Source organism: Notothenia coriiceps, unplaced genomic scaffold (assembly GCF_000735185.1).
Source record: "Notothenia coriiceps isolate Sejong01 unplaced genomic scaffold, NC01 NC01_scaffold00035352, whole genome shotgun sequence".
In the NCBI taxonomy this organism is placed as follows: domain Eukaryota; kingdom Metazoa; phylum Chordata; class Actinopteri; order Perciformes; family Nototheniidae; genus Notothenia; species Notothenia coriiceps.
Genome location: NW_011368053.1, coordinates 282762 through 300818, shown reverse-complemented (window position 1 = coordinate 300818; position 18057 = coordinate 282762). Strand labels below are relative to the sequence as shown.

Genomic DNA, 18057 nt, shown 5'->3' with positions numbered 1-18057 from the left:
GGGGGGGGGGGGGCAGCGCAGAGCGGAGGTCAGTCAGGACCAGAAAGCTACATTATAGAGTGAAGTCATGCAGTTACACAAATATCAGGAGAAATAAATCACTGTGTGAGAGTCACAGGAGGCCAAAGCGGGAAACACATTAACAGATGTTTAATCCAAGACATGTTACTGCTAGGAGAAGAAATGTAACAATCATAATAGGTTTATACTTGCTCAACTTATAGTAAACTGAAAAGATTAAAGTTAATTCTGCTATTTTGTGGTACGAAACTGTTTAGGTCGGTGGCTGTAAACTCCTAGTTTTATGATTTCACCTTTATGTTTCACATTACTGACCTCTACTGCTTAAGACTGGCATTGCAGCAACATCCTGCAGGCTCTTGTTTGTTATTCCTTTATGAACCAGATATTTCTTTACTATAGTACTGGCATTGCGTCGAGGTGATATTAGGTGATATATATATAATATCTTACATCCTAATAACACAAATCTTGGCTTTAATTTATTAAGAAATAATCTGAATGAAGTTTCATATTTCATAAAGAAAAGTAAAGTTAGTTTGAGATTCAGCCACGAAAAATAAACAAAAATGATTTAAAGAAAATGGTAAAAATAGGTTTTCAGGATAGAGATATTTAAACAGTGGATGAAAAGAGAGCATTATGGGTCAGTGTGCTGCATGGCAGGTGATTAGTGAACAGTTCAATTAGTAACCCACAGGTATAAAATACTTTTGCAGATGGTACCCGGCATTTAGATGACATACTGTAGTTAAATACACAATGCTTTATGAAGTTGAAGACATAAGAGGATACAGGGAACCCTGTTGATGCATGGATGATGTTCCCATGGGCATGGAGGCTTTTGCTAATAATGTTGAAGAGAAAGTAAGAATAGTAGAGGAATGACAGAAATTCCCATCACCTTGACCAGCACTTTTTTTAAGAATACCAAGATTTATAAAGATTTATTTATGATAGAAGTAATAATAGATCAATATGCACTTAACCATCAATACAAAAAAAGTGTTTTAATTAATGTCTTATTCCTTTACGTCTTTAGAAATAAATCTTGGCTTTCTTTTAGTCTGTGTTGGAGAATTAGGAAGTCGTTGGTTGTCCAAAACCACATGCAAGGAATTAAAAAGGGACACACTGCTTTGGAAATTGAAGCCTTAGAAAGTGTTACACATCATTTCCCATGAGGCACTGGGGCTAGAGTCTTAACCATGCAGACTCAGCCAGCAGGTTAGGAAGAGCACAGAGCCAATGACGTTACCCGGCCGGGGGGGGAAGGGGCGGGGCTTACCAGGGCTTCATTATCTTCTGTAGTTTCTGATAGCGTCTGCAAAGATTTAAAAAACTTTGGTGTTAAAGATGGAAAACAAACAACTCAAACCTATTAACCAGCTCACAGCAGGGATCGAAAGACAACACAATCATGGTGTCAAGTTAAACTGCTAAAACATATGACTTATTGTATAAATTCAGACAGAAGCAACCTCAATATTTAATTTAACATAAACGTTTTGCTGCAAACCTTCCTGTCACACAGTGTTTCGGTAGAGAAGACAATGCACAGACATGATGAAACAACATTTTCATTAAACCTGTAAAGATACAAACTATGTTATGAATGAAATGCTGTGCAATTTTACTTTCACATCCAAATAAAAAAACTCAATGCAGTGGCGTGTCCTAGTTACTCTGTTTAGCCCAGGCTTTCCAGGGACTATTTCTTCAGTAGAAAGTAGTTCCAATGAAATGTTTGACAGCCAATTCTTTTTTTAAATGTGATTTCTCTAAATACAATTGCAAATCAACCTCCCTTGTATTTGCGTGGGAGCAGAACTCTCAGAGACATTGCACGAAAATATATAATTAGTGGGAATCAGAAAAGGTTCTCTTATTTTATTTAAGTAGACCGAAAAACTCTACTAAAATCCCTCTTCCCATTACTTACACTGTTCATAAGCTAGTTGAAGTTGCACTGTACATCCTAATCACATAAAGTCAAAGCTTTAAATGTTTCATGTTCCAGTCAGTAGAGGGCGATATCTGCCCTTCACTGGTGTTGCTTCTGTGGGCAACGGGCTGCAGTGTGCCAGCTCATTTCCACATGAATAAAGTACAACATCTCTGGCAGAAGCACTCGATCACAGCACCGCTCTGCCCTCGAGAGTCTCCAGGACTGAGCCTCTTGAATAATTACAGTTCACCAAGTTGGTTGGCAGGCACACTAATGAGTGTGTGTGTTCTTGTGTGTGTCAGACACTGATACCTATCTGCATGTCTGTTTCATAAGCTCCTTCTGTTGAGATGGAAATGCAGCAAAGCCTCTCTCTCTCTCTCTCTCTCTCTCTCTCTCTCACTCACTCATCACTCATCACTCACTCACACACACACACACAAACACACAGACACACCACTATAAAACTCTCCAGTGCTGAATAACTGATGTGATGGTAATCTACATAAAAATATACTTGATGAAAGAGCCAGATGAAGAGTGGAGTCAACATCAGTGCTGCTGTGGTGGCTCCTGGCAGTAAGATCAAACGAGGGTCAAATATTTTCTAATTCGAACATTATTTGCAAAAAGAGGAGAAGGCTTCAATGATTTCCAGTCAAATTGTCAAAGTGAGTGTAATGTAAGCCGTGTCATACAGAGAAACTGTTAAGTGGTTGCTGTTGTAGAGGAGATGTTAAATATCTGATTGTTATTTGAGCTTCGAAGCACATACAGTACAAAAAGATAAGGCGCATGAAAGGACGAATCATTTTGGTTTCATTGGAGGTTTGTTCACGTGAAGAATCCAGCACAAATAATAGTTTGCAGAGCTTTGCAGAGCCCCGTAAAGGTCTCAGTGTGTGCTTGTGTCTTGAACTCAAGTGTTTGGGTTTTTCTGGTGTGCATGAGTAAGGGCGTGCTTGACCTCGTGTGAGTGTTAGTTTACAACTCGAGTGTGTCTTAGAGCCGACTCATTATGCAAGCAAACATTTCTTCAATCTATTTCGTCTCTCGCTGGGGCAAAAGGGATGAATAATGAAAGTCGCATGAGGCAGAAAACGAGAGCGTCTCAGGCTGCCGCCCTCCCTGCCAGTATGCACCGTATGTCTGCACGTTTGCACTCCGACTGTAGCTATCCTCTGGGCTTTCACTGTGGCTGGAGCCTCGCAATCACAGTTTGCTAAGAGACACACACAAACACAAACACACACAAACACACACAAACACACACCTCCCACTGGCATCATGGATGAGAAATTCCACCTCAGCGAAAAATGTCCTCACTTTAACCTTCATTTGAGACAGTCTCCAGGGCACCCCACTCGCAACACACACACACACACACTTTTTGGATCTGCTGAACAGTCAAAAACCAGTGCTCTGTTCTCAGTCAGTGGTTAAATATCACCATCATTGTCAAAAAGTAAAAAAAGGAGCCCTTAGGCATGTTCTTCACAAGCCAATTCTTCTCTTTTTCTCTGTGGATTAGCAGTACGCTCAACTGTACGCAACTACATTTTGCCTCTTCAAAAAAGATTTTACATAAAGACAGAGAGAACTGTGAATGGTCAGGTCAGACTCCTTGTGTTTTCATGATACAACTAATGCCGGTATATATTGTTGATAGGGAAGACGACATCAACAAGATTGAAAGAAATCTCAGTGTTGTTCTCCCGTTTGGTTTGATATCTCACAAAACAACATGTATTTTTACTCTAAGGCATTGAAGTAATGTGTACAGGATGCTTTCTATCAGTGATTGCACAGCAGCAGTTTTCTTTTCAGCAGCTAGACAGTCACAAGGGGAACAATGGAAACAAGATGACTTCAAGCAACACAGACACAGCTTGGAAATGACACGTCTATCCAGTATTGTTTTCAAACACTACAGCATGCTGATCTACCATCAATTCTACAAAGGGCCAGCTGTAACCCATGATGCAAATGAATAGATCTAGAATGATTAATAGGATGATTTGACAAGTCAATCAGATGCGTTTGAGCTTAACCAATCAGAATGCACAGTGCAACTCCAAAGAACTCATCCTGGCCTTAGAGCTGTATGGGTGGGATACTCTTCAAACTAATGATTACCAAGAAATGGACAATAACTCCAGAAAGCCAGATTGGATGAGAAATCATGAGCAGAGCTCCCACTGTAAATCTATATTCTTCAAAGTGTTCCATATATCTCTATGACACTCATGACACAAAGAGGAATGAGAAATGGTGTGAGGGTGAGAAAACCACTACAGTGGAGTAAATCGATATCATCGAAAGAGATAGAGATAGAACATTGACTCACTCTGTCCCACTCTCCACCATCTGAGTGAGCAGGGAGATGCCGTCCAGGTTGATGAACTCTTGAGCGAAGGTAATGTCCCTCGAGGCGTTGGCCAGGTCCTTCAGAGACTCCAGCTTGGCGTCCATGCTGGTAGACTGGATCCGTTCGTGAAGCTGGACTGCAGTCTGGTACTAAAATGGGACAATGTGAGGGGGGACATGCATTTAAAAATACCCTGGGATGGTTACAATTAAAAGAGGTTTCTCCCTTCAGCAGAGTCTTACTCAAAAAGGACAGTATTCTAAGAAATGAACTTACAGGAGAGGTGGTCAAGCGCAGAATAGATCCATTCTTTATGTCATTGCGATTCTGTGAAGATTAACCAAGATAAAAGAGGTAAGTGAACACCTGAGGCACGTTTTTCTCTTACCTCGGATACTGCTGGCTAGAGTTAAAACAGATAACCAAACCTTTTCTGTGATGTAGAAATTTGTGGCATCAGCAATCTGCAGAGCAAAGTTTTCATGGTTCCCCAGGGACCACCTAAAAGCCATTCAGTGGAGAGGGGGGAAAAACCATTCGCATAATTGGTATTAAATGTGGAGAACATCTTGTGTAAAATACAGCTAATAGGATTTATTTATGGAAATCCAGAAAGAAGGGTTTTGTAAGAAGCCTTAGGCGAATTACTTTCAAATTCAAAAGGCATGCACACTTACCCCTCACACACTTCTTTAATGATGGCTGAGAGAGGCTTTTTCTGTGGGGAAAGGCAAAACTACATTTAGTCCACAGTTTCTAAAACAGTATTCAAGTCAGAGTCCGCTGTAATTATTTTTATATTACAGGACTGGCACAATGAGAGGCTGGCGTTCAGGAGCCTGTGTTTAACCGTCCGACTTCTGATGTGGGATCAGTGACCATGTCTGTGTTTCATTGGATGTGAAGCTCTTTCCAGATCAGCGGCTGTGACACTCTGCTCCACAGAGGTCGACAGCAACCAAGAGGCTTCACTCACAGTACTTTTCTACAATAAGTTCAAGATAGAGGCTTTTTGACTTTACTTCCCTTCCCTTCGTGTCCCTTCTTCGCTCAGTTGCACAATAGCTACACCATATTTTTGGCAACAAAAAGCTCAAGTCCTAGGCTCCTCCAACAGCGCAACATACTTAAGAAATAAAGCAGTGTCTTCAGAAGAACGTCCACAGGATAATCAATAATCTATTCTATGAAACACTGTATTTTGGACTATTTTGCATCTTATTGAGTCAACTATGGTAAGGCTGGTTATGTTTAATCATTTTTGATGTCCTTGCCAATGCGATACACATGTTTAGGTATTAAAGTAAATCGTTTTGACATTTTGTATAATGATGTTCTCACTTATACTGCCCAAATGTCGCAATGGGTGCTTTTCATTAAGTTAACTTCCTCCTTGCTTCCCTCACGGAGAGGAGAGGAAGCCAAATCTGCCAAATGGGAAATCTATTTTGACAGCATCAGTTTTAAGCAACATAAGTTTCTAATGACGTGCTGCAGCTTTGTGTCACATGTGGAGGGAAGACATTCATACGCCAAGCGATGGAAAAAACTTATTTGTAGGGTACACTGGGGTTTCCTTGCTCCAAGCTCCTCCAGAAACCTCCTCACTCCTCTTCCCCTCGAGGTGGGTTTAAGAGGTTTGCTTAAGATCCTCCAGGTCGGAGTTAAATTATGGGAAATCCAGCAATTGAGGAGCTTGACCCGTACTAGATAGTTTTCTCTCTATTCTGTCCTTGGTGAGTTGTTGTGAATGTGCGATGCTCAATCTCTGGAAAGATGGGTAAGGGTCTCCCAATGTGCGGAACATAAGCTTTTCTAAAGTCACAAGTGTGTGCACAAACTCACACAGCTACAAATACGCACACTACCAAACACACAGAGAAAATAAGTTAGCATCTGTATGCAGTCACAGTGTATGAAACATCATGAATGTCCGTGTGATTGTGTTGTTGTGTCTCTGGGAATTACCCAGAAGAGGCTTCTTCAAAAGAACAAAAGCTGAAGTGATGAAGATGTACAGAGGGAAGAGAGTGGTGGCAGGATGATGGGCACACAGTATATGGCAGGGGAACAAAGGCAGAGGGGGGACAGAAGAGGAGGGAGGGGGTTTATGTGAACAAAAGATAAGAAAAGTGAGAAATATGCAAACTGAATGAGATGAAAGGAAAACAACAACAAACACAGGAAGCCGGAGAGTGGATGATAATTGTTAGTGAGAGCAGGAGAGTGGTTGCTGAACACAGAGAGCGACGGATTAAAGGAAAATTAAGAGCAAGCAAAGTACATATGGAGAGGTGAGGCAACAAATATAAGCAGTGTGTGTGCATAATGGCATACAGTATTAACTTAGTCTCCGCTCGCTCGCCACTGCTGTCGTCCTCAGGCTCTCTGGGAGCTACAGTATACAGTTAGACTGCAGTGAATACACACACGCATGGACGGGTTTAAACAAGCTAATTTAGGACATTTTTCATGTTCAATAACAATGCATTGGTATGTCCTGAAAACTCTCTGACGATAAAATATCGATAAAATCACAAATGTACACGATGCAATACAGTATGCCACACAAACGTGTAGGAACATCATTAATCTAGATTTTTACAGCAAATGATCGGTACGTCATGGATCTGCTTCAGCTTTCTTGATAGCAAATTATAAAAATGCTCCATCATCAAAGAAAGCGCAAAGGTTTGCAATATTTTTAAAGACGTTAAACCACTTGTGCTTGGCTTGGAGCAATCCCTTCTCTCATACACGATCAAAGCTTTTCCCAAGCTTTTTGAACTGTATTATTAATAAACTAATACATATACATTTGGGGCGGTTAATTTTGGCAATTATGTGGCTATTAATTATAAATATATATTTCTTTATTTAATACAATATTAGCACATGTGCAAAACTTGTAGAAGTTATTAGGAAAACATTTCACTTAAATTAGTTTAATGTCTTGCTTCTGTATTACTTGTGCTAACCTTAAATCTCTTTCCATGTGAGGCCCTTTCATATGTACTCTTCTATCAAATTGTATTCTCAAACAATTACTATCGGATGAGCTTTTTGTTGCTATTTGTAAGTGTTTCAGCTGTACGTTCGAATATTTGTTCTTCTTGTTTGTGTGTAAGTCTCTTTTGAAAAGGTCCTTTACTCCTAAATTAAACCTCAACAGAGATGTGTTTGTTTAAGATGGATTCAAAATATCAACATCATCATACACAGCCTGTTTTAGCTAAAAAATCATTTAGTTGAATTTAAATCTAGCATTAAAGGTAGGGTAGGTAATTCACTTCAGAAACACTTCTTGTTATATTCCATGCAATGCTCTTAACATCCCGATAGCAATGAATACATTAAATGCTTTGACAATAAATACATAAAAAAATGTCATCAGTGTAAAAAGCACGACCAATCATCTGAGCCGGCCCGGCTAAAATAACTGGATGGCCTACCTGCCTGTCAGCCTTCCATCAAAATGACCTACCCCGCCTTTAACCTTAATTCATTTATGTTCATCTTTTCACCTCTGAGGACTTTACCAACGCTTTTATCATCCAGGAGTTTCAGCACCTCCACTTTCCCTCTACTCGTCTTTCCTACTGCCCTGTTTGCACTCCCACAACATCTTCCTCACTACTACTGCAACCCACAAAGTAAGGAGTATTCACCTTGTGCGTTGGAAAACATGTGTATGTTTGTTTGTGTGTATTATATATTGAATTCAACTTATATTAAGGTTTTTTTTTTACCATCTATGAGCTCCTAAGCTCCTGTTATCTGACACAGAGTCTCTTTGTTAGTGGAAGGATAACAAGTACACTTCCTTCAGTTGCACAACACTCACACTTCACCAGCTAGTACCAATGACTGATGGCAGCATTGTCACAACAGACATTCAAACCATTACGACACACAAGGATGCATTTTGTTTTGAACTTCTTGAACGGATTTATTTCCTTCTAGATTCAAAAAGTATGCACAAACAATTCCCAGCAATGTCCATCAGGAATTCAATAATTAAATCTCATTTTGGGTTTCTTAACAAGTTTTGTTTTTGACTGATTTAGCGACTAAAGCATGTTCAGCAGTAAAACAACTTATATTTGACAGATGATCACAATGAATAATGAGCCTCTAGATCATTTGTATCTGATTGTTCAGTTCCTGTCAGCTCTACACAGCCTTTCAGCTTCTAACAGCTCATCCTTTTCAATTTTCAGATGTAACGTTATTGTTTTGAGTCACTCTAATCACCCTCTATTGTCGTCTGAATGCATTCAAAAAGCTCTAATAAACCCACTGTATCCTAGCCTGCTCAGCATCACAGCAGACAACAAAGTAAGCGATTAGCTGTTTAATATAGCTGAGCATTTAGAAGCTAAGATATTTCCCTGCAAAGTTGGTGGAGAACAAAGCAGAGGTACAAACCGAGTGAAAAACTGGACTTAGTTTCATTATATGGCCACAGTAAACTCTGGATACACTGAACATTGTTTTTCCTTGGAATTGTCCTGCTTATATATTCTCAACCGACAGACATCAGCTCACCTTTTCCTCTACCTGCTCTCTATTACATTTCTAAAAAACAATAACATTAAAATGCTTATTACAATTGCCTGCACTTATACCAATTTCCCAGCATCCAAACTCAAATGTCATACTTTCATGCCCATGGGGTATTGAAGGTATTTCGAGAGATGCAGTGTTTTATGGACACACACACAAACACACACACAAACACACACACACACACTGCAGAGGAGCAAACACACAGACAACACACACACACACACACACACTTTAAGAGTAAACATATCCCCGAGCACAAGGTAAACATTGTTTGGGTTAATTATTTTGTTAACGTGTCAACCACTGTTTGAGAGACGCTGATGATCTCTGAAATTTAATGCACCCTTTTTCTGTGTGTGCTGGCATACACACTCAAAGCCTCTGATCAGGCAATTGGCATCATTATGAAATTGGGGTATTGCATTTCTTTTCAACTATATATTAATGGTAGTGTTGAAAATGTTAAAGTCAATCATTTTCACCGTGATCTACAGCAGCCTTGTTATGTAAATCAGTGAAATTTGATTTTCTTTTTTTAAATGCAGTGTTTCTCAATCATTTTAATAAAGTATGGCTTTTTAACTGAAGTTACACATAGGTAAAAGTTAAAACTCAGATACATTATCTACACTTAGTAAAGTCTTTATGGGTAGCCTAATCATTCTGAAGCCTGTTAAATACACATTTCATTACAGCTTACAGGTACCTGTTGTTATGAACTACTTAGTTGCTTTATATACTGGAAATGCCGAATCAGAAATATTGTTTTCATGAGCGTTAAATATAAATGTCATATCCAAAAAAATTTGAAGATTTATCTGTAATAGATGCAAAGCCATAAGCTGGAAATATCCTCAAAAAACAACAAACACCACGCTTTGTTTGTATTGTTTAACTACACAAAACACATCTGCCGTTGTACAGTGTGTTGCAGAGAGAGGTGCCTTTTCAAATGATCCTTAGTTAGGGAGTTTTCTGTAAGCTGCCGTCTGCACACAGCCAGACAAAATATTTAAACATTTATTTTAGTCATTATAAAATTCATAAACTAAAGCCAATGCAATCTTCTCAAACCGGTGTCATTTTAACGAATGAAAGCAGCACTCGAGGGCAGCTTTAAATGTCAAACATGCCATCTAGAGGTGTTGTTTAAAGTCCTTTCATGAGAGATTTGTTAGCGTCCAAGCTAAACACTTCCAAGTATTTTGCCACAACTGATCTTTTATCTACGTGCACCTATCCGATAGATCTTTCTACCCTGATAATGACCAACGTAGAACGGGCATTATACTGCTGAGACACAAAAATGAACTAAACATTTAATAATATAGGCCTTAATTTATGGTGTAAGATGAAAGCCATCAATTATAAAGCATTATTCTGTAAAGTGATGTCAAAGCTGTGGCGACTGTTAAACATCTTTAATTAAGGCTTTTCCTTTTGGTAATTAGTGTAATTGCTAGGAACAAAGATATCTCTCTCTCTCCCCCCACACACACACACACACACACACACACACACACACACACACACACACACACACACACACACACACACACACACACACACACACACACACACACACACACACTATAGTACTAAGTTGTTTGTGTGCTCAGACACCTACCTGGTCTATCTCCATGAGCTTGGGGAAGGCCCCTGGCCATTCAATGGCCACCTTCACGATGTCTGCCGGCGGCGGCATGGCTGAGGGGGGATGGGGGTTTTCGGTCTCTCTTACTCACACCTCTGTCACTGCTGCTGGAGGAAGCTCATCCAAACCTGCAGGACAAGAGTGAAGGAGAAGGAAAGAGAGACGAGAGGGAAGAGACAGAAAATGGGGCACATTAGTCAAGAACTCTGGTTACTTCAGGTGTTTGTTTGCATTAGCATCCTCCAAATACGAAGAGTATTATATATGACTATGGAGAAAGGTCAACAAGAACAATGCTGAAAAATACATAATGCATGGGTACAGTGAAGCACTCTGCAGATACTCCACAGTAACTGATTTAGCAGAAGCAGCTCAAACATTTAAAGCTTCAGAGAAAATCAGCAAATTGACCTACTTTCACCACTTTACTCTTATGGGTACGGACACACATTCACACACAAAGGCTTCTCACATTATCAGGAGCATCTGAGGGAAGGTTTCTCGGCTGTAACGCATAAGGGTCTATATAAAGTGCTATATAAACCACACATTCATTACCTGCCATCTCTAGACCTCAGCTAGAACACGCTCTCGTGTTTGTGTCACGGTTGACCTTAAAAACTAAGCCCTTCAAAAAAATCATATTCAAATACACAGCTCAACATCCAACCTACTTATGCAAACTAAAGCAAACAAACTGGTGTTATTTGTCCTCTCAATCGACTTCTTTCCAGCAGTAACCTAATTTAATTTGCAGTTGTTGACACAGAACGAGCCGGTGGGGCAGATACACTCAAGAGCTTAATTCAAATCAAAGTTTAACTGCTAATGAGGTCACAGCAGGTGAGTGAATCGTAAAGTTACAGTTTTTTTTTAAATATCTACTTTGTCTCGCTGGGACCTTGCCCTAATTCAGTCATTTAAACGCAACAGAAAGACAGAAACCACCCAGTAGCATTTTATGACTTCCAGAATAAAATATGCGACTCCTTTAAATCCCTGCAGTTTGGGAGATATCGCTGCTCTATCTCTCTTTTACTGAAGTAATGTTGCAGCAAGAAATTACACAAATACTTTCAAGTGTTGTTTTTGTGCTCTCCATGAAAAAGAGGAATACAAATATGTACAAAAACCTGCTTTAATTGTTGCTTTCCTGCCTGTACTCTTCTCTTCTGCGGTTTTGGATAAGCTTTGACAACTCTGAGTAAATTGCCTATTCATTATCTGGATGACTAGGCTTAGCTTTGGAGTGAATGTTCGGACCAATATATATGAGCATGACACAGATATATTATATTGTGCGACATCGAGCAATATTTAAAAATAAATGGTGGCATAAACGACTTTGAAGTCATATAGAAATGATGGCACCATTACATTTCCCAATCAAATTCCTCCTCTTTATGATAAAAACTTTAAATCAGTCTTTTAAAACCAGTAATACAAATTCTAGGAACATTTTCAAAAGGAGAAGACAAGGAGGACAAGGGTCAGAGTGAAGAAGAGAATTTGTTTCACATTCATTTCCCAGTGAGGTACAAAGGGACAGAAGAAATTAAAAAAGGTACTTAAATATTTGTACGTGTAAAAATGCAACTGAAATTCACAAACAGAAATCTAAATCTGCACTTGCAACCACCCTACATTCGCATAGCAACAAGCACGCAAACACTCATATCTCTTTAAAGCAAACACACACACAAAAAATATTCAACTTGTACCGCCCTGGCTCCTGTGATATCTAACAGAGGAACAGGCAGGAGACTCTACCTGAAACCCTGTGGCTTTCCAAAATAAGCCAGTTATAAAGCCTCGCAGGGGAAGCTGGGTAAAGCCACTTCTGTGTGCTTGCAGGGGTTCTAATGAAACCCACCAGCAGACAGTTATCAAGTGGAAAATGTACCCTATATACCCTTCAAAACGGACTGAGGATGGCATCAATAATTTGCCTTCTAGCCTGTTTAGAAAGCTTGGATCATCCTAGTTCCTGGTTTAGAAGCCTGTTTACATATTTAATTTCAATCCATTATGCATTAAGACATGGCTCCGAGTAACTCTTGGGAGAAAGCTATTGAGCAGACTAGTGTGAGTGTCATGTGCATAAACACAGGCTGAATAGTGATTCATAAAATGTGTGTGTGCACTAACACTGACCACAGCTGTTTGTGTGTGTGAATGTCTGAACAGTGGATATAAACACACAGAGAGAGTATGTGTAAGCATGCGTGTGCTTTTGATGAGCATGTATCAATCTAAGGATTTTTACGTAACGAGACTGGCCGGGCATGGTGTGTGTTTGAGTCACCCCATAATGATCCACATAGCCTTTATTCAAGGGGCCCGTTGCCATGGCAGCCGCTGCATCAATAGCTCAAGATGTGTGGATGCATCTTTCTTTCAGAAGCGTGTGTCATAATCAAGTCACGTTTGTCACAACTCCCCAAATATGACTCAATCCACCCGTCTCCCTGGAGTTTTAAAGCATTGAAATATGACAGGGTATGATCATTGAACATTAGAGTGGTTCAATAACATATGCTAAATACTTTGAGAGACACTTCAGTGCATACAGCTGTCTCTCTGCTTCCCTTTCCCTCTGCCTATCCGCTGCAACCCTAATGCAGATAAATATAACTTGTGGTCACCATTCTCAGAAGTGAAGGTTGTGAATAGGATGTGGAGTGAACAAAACTTAAATAAAACAGACAGATGAATAAAAACATCTGGATCAGCACATTCCTGCACACATAACACTTAACAGACTGAATACCAGCAGCAACATAATTTACTCTGTGTAAGAATACAAAATGTTCCTCACAAGACTTTGCCGTACATACGCACATGATGTGTGAATGAGTGATTCATTCAGCTATATTCTACAACAGCATGTTAGTCATCTATGCAAACGTTATCACTCATCCACATACTGACTGAACACATGGAGAGGCAGTCGAGTTGGTGTAAGCTGGAAAGCTGCCACTGGACTCTTAACCATGCAGTCTTATTTATCTCTATCTGAACTGCTATTGGATGGATTGCTATGAAATTCTTTTACATACATTCAAGGAAGCCTTAGGATGAATTGTAATACTTTGCTGTTCCTCTGATTCCCCAACTAGTGCCACCATGAGGTTCACATTAGTGGTTTTATGTGTAATGCTTCAATGTTTTTGTATTGATTGTTGAGAAAATTGCAACAGACATTCATGTCTCCCTCACGATGAAATATACACAGCTTGTCTGGTGGCGTCTCATTAGCCTCAGCTGTTACTCTGTGTCTGATGCTTATTAGAAAATAATGGTATTCGTACAGCCTCACAGACATGCCAGCATGGATTTAGACTGTCTTGTTTCAACCCGGAAAAAATAACCTAGGAATAATTTTTGTTTATGACAACCTTGCTAAAATGGTCTTAATTGACTTGGTGTCAAGAAAAATGAGCACAAACACTTTCAGAGCGATTTTAAAGACACAACCGGGTTAGCCAAAGCAATTGGGAAGAAAAAGCAAAGGCACACGAAAAATGTATCTCAAAACTGAGTCTCACATATAAGATAATACAATAAATAGACTGAGCTGCAATAAGGTGGAGGTGTTTGTAGTATATATTAGTATTTAGAAGGCAATAGGTAGTTGTATAGCAGTCTACAAAGGCTTTTGAAACATTATTAAAGAAGACTTAAAAAAGGCTATATTACAAGGTTGTTAAATAAATTAACACAATTAAACCTCTGATGATATCACAATTTGTACATCGCTACCCAAGATGTACTAAACCCAAATTATATTTGACAATTGAGATCATAAAGTTTCTCTGTGGGTCAAAATATACGACTAACCTTCTGACTGAGGATTTGTCTTGTTTCAAGGAAAGCCTGTGTGTGTGTGTGTGTGTGTGTGTATTCCGAGCACCTTGTCATCATCTTCCGAGAACTTCAGATGACTCAGAGATGGACAGCCTTGAGGCTTATTGATCTCTCTCACACACACACACACACACACACACACACACACACACACACACACACACACACACACACACACACACACACACACACACACACACACACACACACACACACACACACACACACACACACACACACACACACACACACACACACACACACACACACACACACACACTACACACACACGACACTACACGTACTACACTACACTACACACGACTACACACACGACACACGACACACACACACACACACACACACACACACACACACACACACACACACACACACACACACACACACACACACACACACACACACACACACACACACACACACACACACACACACACACACACACACACACACACACACACACACACACACACACACACACACACACACACACACACACACACACACACACACACACACACACACACCCCTTAAAAATGAGCTCAAATGTAATTGAGAGACACAGCGGCTCAACACACCACGAGCAGGGCTGAAAATGCTAATTTCATCAACATGTTTTCCTGTGATCGACACACACTGCTCCAGGGAACCATTTCAGAGCAAACAACACATGTTTCTCAGGTGTCTGTGTTTGTCTCAATATCCTATGTAAGTCATCATGAGTGTTTACTATAGCGTGGGTGGCCGTGTATCAATTCCCAATCTGTGACTGTGGCATCTCCTCACAGCCTCCTTACGGTGTAAATGGAACTTTGTTATCGAGCTTGCTGCTGTCAAAGCTCATTATGTAAGAGCAGGTGATCTGCAGCAACCTGGTTCAGTTGTGTGAGTGTGTGTTTATTTTACACTCAGGCTGATAGGACACAGAGCCCCTGTTTTTTTCAGAAGAACCTTTTCTGTCCACACTTCCTTTATTTCCTCTCCTCTTTTCCACTGTTTATTTTTTTTGTCTACTCCATCTGATATTTCTCCATTTCCTGCCAAGTCTCTTTCTCCTCAGTAAATACTATTTGCAGAGTTTGACCACAAAACATAAACAGGGCCATTAAACAGGCCATTTTCGCCCCACTTATATCACACACATTTACAATTCTTTCATTGTTTTAATTGCCCTAATGTCCTGTTTGCACTAATGTGCTGCCAAAACCAATAGCACTCATCTAACTGGGCTGCACTCCAGCACATATTGAAATCTGTGAATGTGTGTGTGCAGTTAATCTGTCCTCAAGCACGCGCCCACCTGCCGAAACCAGAGAGGTATGAGCCGTAATTCTTCAAGATTAGCCACAAAAGAGTAGGAAAAAGGCGAAATCTCACGTTACCCTGTGATCTGATATGGTGCCAGAGGTCGTAATTGAGGGAACAAAACCATCAATAAAAAAGGTAAGAGGAGAGGAAACAGAAAAAGAGAGAAGGCCTGTGATTTGTTGGGCAGCAGAAGAGTGCCGGGTTTCAGCTCAATAATTCATAACATGTAATGTGAGGGTCACACCGTCTGTGAAGGGAGGAGGGAGGAAAAGGAGAAAGAGAGGAGATGGAGCCATGAAGGAGAGGAAGACAACATGAGGAGACAGAGAGGGAGGAAGAGAGTGATAAGTATAGAGATTAAAGGATGACAGAAGGAAAGAGTCAACATGAAATAATGACTTCAAAAGGTAGATTAAGAGAAACTGAATAAACACGGGATGATTTCAAAATACAAGGCAGATGGACAGAGGAGGATAAAGGCAAAGCAGAACAAGTGAAGAAAAAAGAGAAAAAGAAAAAGATCAGCAAAAGTTAGAAAGTCATGTATAACACTGCCTAAACGGTACTAGAAGGGACTTAAAGAGTAACTCTTGATGTACATGTAGTACAATCATTTTCTGCTTTTTAACTCTGTGACTTTGCAATTTATTTGCTTCATTACTTGTCCAGTTCTGCTAAAGAATACTTCATCACCACCACTTTAAAATAGCATAAACCACGCTCAAAGAACTTTCATTAAAAACCCCGGCATAACACGGTAAATAAAATAAAAGTTTTCTGTACACTCTTTGAAGTGTGATTAACTTGTTAAGGCCTCGCTGGTGGAGACATTGGAAAGAGAGAAAGAATATAGAGAGAGATAGAGGGAGACGGGGGCATAAATATCAAGGGGGTGCTAAGTCTAAGTAAAGCACATCCTTTGCTGGCAGCTCCTCCTGGGACCTTTTACAATGAACCCTAATGATGTGAGATAACATGAGGCAGCAGTTTTCAGTGAGACCAAGCAGCACAGCCTCAGCCCACACTTTACAGTATATAAAACACCTCTGAACACGTCTACTAAACCGTTAATCCTAATCTTTGCAGCATTTACAGTTCAGGTGATTTTTACCTGACCTCAGGCTTTGCATTGAACTGATAACCAGTGGTGGAAGAAGTACTCGGATTTTATACTTAATGTAAAAGTCATAATACCTCAGTGTGGAAATACTGTGCTTCAAGTAAACATCATGCATTCACAGTGTTTCCCACAGATCTGAAATATACTTGGGGGGGGGGTTTGAGGTGATGTTGCCCTTTGTGGACGTGCAACCAACATTAACATTAACCTTTCTGTGGGTCGTTGTTAGCAGACCCTTCACGTCATGGCAGAGCGAACAGGTACAGCAGGGCCCATAGTGATAGTCCTATAGTTTAAATCTACTACCCACAAATAAACATGGGTTACTATTTTTTTTTTTAAAAGGTAAATGTATTTAGGAACCTATCCATGTGATTTTAAGTGGTGGTGGACAAAAAAAAAAAATATATATATATATATTATTAAAAAAACAAACAAAAAAACAACCTAAATGGGTCGCAAAATATACGGCCGTTAATATACCTGGGCGGGCACCCAAGTATAGTCTATGTGTGGGAAACCCTGATTCAAAATATTTCTTGAAGTATAGTACAATATATGCAGCAACATATACTTAAAATACCACATCTCACTTATTATCCAAAGTTGCCATTTTCCGAAAAATATATATTATACCACTTGCTTATAATTAGTAATGCATTAATGTGTCTACGATTGTAATTTTTCAGTTTGAAAATAAATAGCAATAACTTTTTACTGCCGGGTATCTGTAATAGTACATTCTAATGTATCAGTTATAATTTGATGCCTGTATTATTAATATGAACCTGTAAAAGTAACTAATGTTGTCAAATAAATGTAAAGGAGTAAAAAAAAGTACAATATTTGCTGCTAAGATGTAGTGAGTAGAAATATGAAGTAGCATCAAATGGAAATACTCAAGTAAAGGACATGTACCTCAAACGTGTATTTAAGTACTTAAAGGTCACCTATTATGCAAAATTCACTTTTTCATGTCTTTTATACATAAACATGTGTCCCCTCTGTGTAAAGAGATTCTGAAAGTTTCAGGAAAAAATATTTCCTCTCTTTTTGTCCTGATCCATTTATATTAAAACCTGTCTAAAAATAAGTTGATCAGATTTTGGCCACTTCATGATGTCATAACGATTTTTTTGGCTTGTGTAACCATTTAGCCAATAACCAACTAAGGTAACCCC

General features: G+C 39.5%; 1 protein-coding gene across 1 annotated transcript in view; it reads right to left on the bottom strand.

The window, feature by feature from the left end:
- LOC104962752 (engulfment and cell motility protein 1-like) overlaps window positions 1-18057 on the bottom strand; it is a 46478-nt gene that overhangs the window by 3857 nt on the left and 24564 nt on the right. The window contains exons 2-7 of the mRNA XM_010791247.1: window positions 10534-10688; window positions 5015-5055; window positions 4766-4838; window positions 4614-4664; window positions 4317-4486; window positions 1310-1345 (exon numbers count right to left, since the gene is read on the bottom strand). Of these exons, the coding sequence (XP_010789549.1) occupies window positions 1310-1345; window positions 4317-4486; window positions 4614-4664; window positions 4766-4838; window positions 5015-5055; window positions 10534-10611 (449 nt within the window). The 5' untranslated portion in view covers window positions 10612-10688. The remainder of the gene's footprint in view (window positions 1-1309; window positions 1346-4316; window positions 4487-4613; window positions 4665-4765; window positions 4839-5014; window positions 5056-10533; window positions 10689-18057) is intronic.